This window comes from Aegilops tauschii, chromosome 3 (assembly GCF_002575655.3).
Source record: "Aegilops tauschii subsp. strangulata cultivar AL8/78 chromosome 3, Aet v6.0, whole genome shotgun sequence".
Classification (NCBI taxonomy): domain Eukaryota; kingdom Viridiplantae; phylum Streptophyta; class Magnoliopsida; order Poales; family Poaceae; genus Aegilops; species Aegilops tauschii.
In genome coordinates this window covers 287,779,764-287,784,572 of record NC_053037.3, presented here as the reverse complement: position 1 = coordinate 287,784,572, position 4,809 = coordinate 287,779,764, and the positions used below count along the sequence as shown (strand labels likewise).

The 4,809-nt window shown below is 48.2% G+C and overlaps 1 protein-coding gene across 1 annotated transcript; it reads right to left on the bottom strand.

The window, feature by feature from the left end:
* Positions 1 to 2,330: 2,330 nt before the first annotated feature.
* On the bottom strand, positions 2,331 to 3,745 carry LOC109770026 (heavy metal-associated isoprenylated plant protein 20). Its single transcript, XM_020328724.3, has 3 exons — positions 3,449 to 3,745; positions 3,205 to 3,280; positions 2,331 to 3,094 (listed from the first exon to the last, which is right to left on the bottom strand). The coding sequence occupies exons 1-3, from the start codon at positions 3,533 to 3,535 to the stop codon at positions 2,802 to 2,804; spliced, it is 456 nt and encodes a 151-aa protein (XP_020184313.1). The 5' UTR covers positions 3,536 to 3,745; the 3' UTR covers positions 2,331 to 2,801.
* Positions 3,746 to 4,809: the final 1,064 nt, after the last annotated feature.

The following is a 4,809-nucleotide window of genomic DNA, read 5'->3' as shown; positions in this document are numbered from 1 at the left end:
GGGAGAGAGGGGAGCCCGCAAGGGTGGCGCGTGCCCCCCTCCAAGGGAGTCCGAATAGGACAAGGAGGAGGGGCGCGACCCCCTTTCCCTTTCCCTCTCCATCTCCCTCTCCTTCCTTTTCGCCTTCGATGAGAAAGGAAAAGGGGGGTGGCGAATCCTACTAGGAGTGGAGTCCTAGTAGGACTCCTCCCATGGCACGCCCCCTTGGTGGCCGGCCTCCTCCTTCCCTCCTTTATATACGGGGGCAGGGGGCACCCCAAAGCATAACAGTTGTTTCTTAGCCGTGTGCGGTGGCCCCCTCCACAGTTTACTCCTCCGGTCATAGCGTCATAGTGCTTAGGCAAAGCCCTGCACGAATCACATCGCTATCACCGTCACCACTCCGTCGTGCTGATGAAACTCTCCCTCGACCCTTTGCTGGATCAAGAGTTCGAGGTACGTCATCGAGCTGAACGTGTGCTGAACTCGGAGGTGTCGTATGTTCGGTGCTAGATCGGTTGGATCGTGAAGACGTTCGACTACATCAACCGCGTTAACCTAACGCTTCCGCTTTCGGTCTACGAGGGTACGTGGACACACTCTCCCCCTCTCGTTGCTATGCATCTCCTAGATAGATCTTGCGTGATCGTAGGAATTGCATGCTACGTTCCCCAACAAGAGTGTGCATAGTCAGGGCATCTCCAAGACAGACCCGCAAACCAGCCGCATTCGTTTGGGCAACGTCGTCCGGACCATGGAAGTCATCCAACGTGGGTCTGTATCGGTCCGCGGGGCGGTCCGGACGTGTTTTCAGCCACATATGGGAGACAAAGTGGGGGGAGGTTTAAGGGAGTCCGGACAACAGACCCGTAGGACTCCGACACCCCCGACCCACCCAGCCCCCCACCCGGTCCCATTTCCTTCCACTCCACCCCTTCTCCCTCTTGCTTTGCATCTGCATCCTCCACTGCCACTGTTGTACGTCTCCGGCCGCCACAGAGGCATTGACGGACGCCCGCAACTAGCACCGACGCGCCAGCTCGCCTTTACGACAGAGTCGTCCACCCTGGAGCCGTTTATACCCAGGTACACTTCGCCCCCCTGTCAACGACCTCCATAGCGGACACCATGCTCGGCAGATGTTTGGTCAGATGCCATTGAGCTTATTTTCAAATGCTATGTCGTTTTTAGAGTACGAAGGATGGTGAGCTACTCGACCATGGAGGATGAGTTGTTGTGCGATGCGTGGTTGGCCGTATCCGCGGATTTTGTAGGAAGCAGCAGAGGGGCAACCTTCTGGCAGCAAGTGCGTGAAAACTTTTACGCACGGAAGCACATTTCGCCCTACGACATGTACATATTCAGCAATGCAACATGAGGTCGTTATCGTATCGCTGGTACACTATCCTGACCAGTGTCACCAAGTTTTATGATGTGGTTCGTCAGCTCGAGGCAAGGTGGCCATTGCACGTGGCAGAGGACGAGATCATAAGTTTTGCTTCATCTTGCTCAACTTGTTGATTGATTCATTCACTCAATGTTGGTCTCCACGTTATATGTAGCCCGCACGCGCTGCCGTGGTCTACCACAGGACAGAGGGACGACCATTTACGTGCACACACTATTGGATGAAGCTGAAGGGGGAGTATGTGTGGAAGACCCGTTGATGAAAAACTTGTTCGGCATCCGGAATCTAGTCGAATTTGAGTTGTGCTAGACTTAATTTGCATGCTATGTATGGATGATTTGTGCTGTTTTCTATTCAAACTTTGATGAATATCGGCCGGTTTGCATGAATTTTGTCCTATTTGTTTAAATGCTGGTTGAAATGTATGCGGGCAGCGTTGGATGTCGGCCTCCCACATCCGTGTCCGCTGGTCCCCTGTCCGTGGATGGATGCGGGAGAAAATTTGCGGGTTGCCATTGGAGATGCCTTTAGAATGATATTATTATGCAAAGAGATGCCATTGTTTCTGGAGAAGCAAATAGTGTCCCAGCAGACGAGGACAAAGGGGCAGTCCAAAGGAGGTTTCTTGAGTGTGCAGGTTGGAGAATTCACAATAGTGTGATGGCAAATGGAAGTTTTTTCTTTGCAGCAAATCTCTTGGGTTCACTCTGTCATGCAGCAACAACCAAAAGAAGATTTTATGCTTGAGAATTGCAACACTTCTCCACATGCTATTGAAAATGAAGTGAGCTGTAGCACCCTGTTACATTATGTTATACATCTATTCGGATGAATAGCTGGTTGTCTTCCATGGGTAGGTCCACTTGTTAGGGCGTCTATTAGATTGATGTTGAAGAATCAATAGAGTTGATTGTCTTTTTTTTTAACCGAAACTGTAGAACAATTGTTCTAAGGTAATTTCATTTCATAAAAAAGAGAGTAAACAATTACAAGTCTATCAACAAATACCAGTTCCACGAAACATCAAGGCTAAAGATTAAACATAAGAGCTGGTTGTCTTCCGTGGGTAGGTCCACTTGTGAGGGTCTCCATTAGATTGAAGCTATTGAAGTTGCTGATATGCAATTGTATAGAAAGGAGTATGAAAATGGGTGGTTGCATCAATCTCACAATTGAAAAACGGCGCGCTTCACACTTAGTTATGTACGCTTATTAAACTTTAGCTCTTTCTTTGTAGTATATTATAGCTGTTCGCACGCAAGCTCGTCTTCTTGGTATCCCCTTTTCCCAAGCGAGAAGACATATATATACAAATACAGTCTCTGTGATGCATGAAGACATATCAAGCATGTCTTTCCGCTGGGCGTCTGGTCGTCGGCTAGAGTGGAAGGAGCTGGCGATTACGATGATCAGATCACATGACGGTGCAGGCGTTGACGTCCTCGTCGTTGAACATGTTCATGTAGTGGATCTCAGGCGCCGCGGGGTCGGCCATGGCCTGCGGTGCGCTGCGGACGAAGCCCGCCGGTGCCTTCTTGTCGTAGGCGCCGCCGACGTAGGGGTAGGTGGCGAGCGTGTAGGGCACGTACGGCCACATCTCCGCCGCCTTCCCCGTGCTCTTCACCCGCTCCAGCACCTTGCGCGGCTCCACGTGCCCCGTCACCGTCATCTTGCTCATCTTGGGGTTCACGGCCACACTCGTCACACCTGTGCCACCCACCCACAGAGATGGGATCGTTCAACGTTCGCTCAATCAATTTTACACCAAATTTTTATCTCCCGGAGTAGATAGTATTATTTGACGTAGATATGAGTACCCCGAATCGATTTGACGGCGTTCTTGACCCTCCTCTCGCAGCCCTCGCAGTCCATCTTCACCTTGATGTTCACCGTCTGTACATAAAAAGCTCCAGTTCATAAATCACGTACATAGCAGCTCAACAAAACAGCGGAAAACCTATAAATCTCTTCACAAGATAATATTCCAGCTGAAACCGACTCCAAGAAATAAGCCGATGAAAATATGCAAAAGCACATGTCTCTGAATTCCACAAACCTCACCTGCAGTGGGCGCTTCTTCCTGAGCTTGAGGGCTTCCTTTGTCTCCGTCATGCTGCACAAATCAGAGAGGTGATCCAAGGCGCCCATGATCTCACACAACTTTTGCCTTTGAACCTCAACCGATGAAGCGTGGTGGAGGGCGAGGCGAAGTGTTGTTTGATTACTGAACCGTGGGCGAAGAAAAGGGCCATATATATACAGGTGGAGAAAGAAAAATTGAAGAAAAGGAGCTGACGCGTCTTACTGTTTGGCTTGCTGGTTTTTTTTTTTTTTTTTTTTGCGAAAGGCTTGCTGGCTAATTCTGTATGGTAAGGATGTCCAAGTAGTAGTACATCCTGATGCTTCTAGCTAAGGCTAATCAGAGCGAGCCATTAAACCACCGACCTTTCGGATTAAATGAGTGAGCTGGGCAAACATCCTGCTTAACGATGGACCACTCCCTAGCTCCCTGCTTCACAGGCTAGCTATTTTCATGGGCTGGTCGGTCGGTGCGCTGGATGATTTGCGTACATAATTGTTAGTAGTCGATTCTCAAAAAATAAATTAAAAAAAATGTTAGTAGTCTTTTCGGTTCACGGTCCCGGAGATATTTGTTTCTGGCTTGCTCGTTTGAAAAGTACATGTATTCAATTGATTACTCTGTCTCTGAGAACAAGCACTTTCCACATTTCCTTACTTTTACATGCCGCTCAAGTCTGAAAACAATAGCACGATATTTAATACTCCCTCCATTCATGAATACTCCCTACATGCAGTACATATTGAAATATCTAAAATATCTTATATTTGGATTTTTTTGAATTTTCAAGGGGATAGGTTCCCCCGCCTGAATCTCATAAAAAAGCCACAAAGCCAGGAGTGTTATAACAGAGGGGCATCACAGACAGAGTTAGACGAAACAACTCATCACCGGACCATCCAGCGCTTGAAGGCAAGCATCGGCGTGCCGCACTCCCCCGCATGCAATCTAAGAGCAACTCCAAAGCGCCGACCAAATGGACGGCGATTTTGTCCGGTTTTTATTTGTTTGGGTCGGCCACCCGCTCGACGTCCGCCCTGTTTATAGTTTGGATCCACAGTGTACCTAATGCGTCGACCCATATTTGCCCGCGTGGCCGGCTTGCCGCCGTTTTCGAACAAATATACATACATTATGCATAGTTTCACAAGCAAAAAAAAACATAGTTTCATAACCAAATAAATTTAGCATAGTTTTACAAGCCGAATAAAAATTAAATTGTCTCGAATACATTTAAAAAAAGATACATCTATTGGTTGCCAACATGAGCCCACATATGCTCAACCAAATCATTTTGCAGCTGCATGTGAGTTTTCCAATCACGCATTTCATGATGAAATTG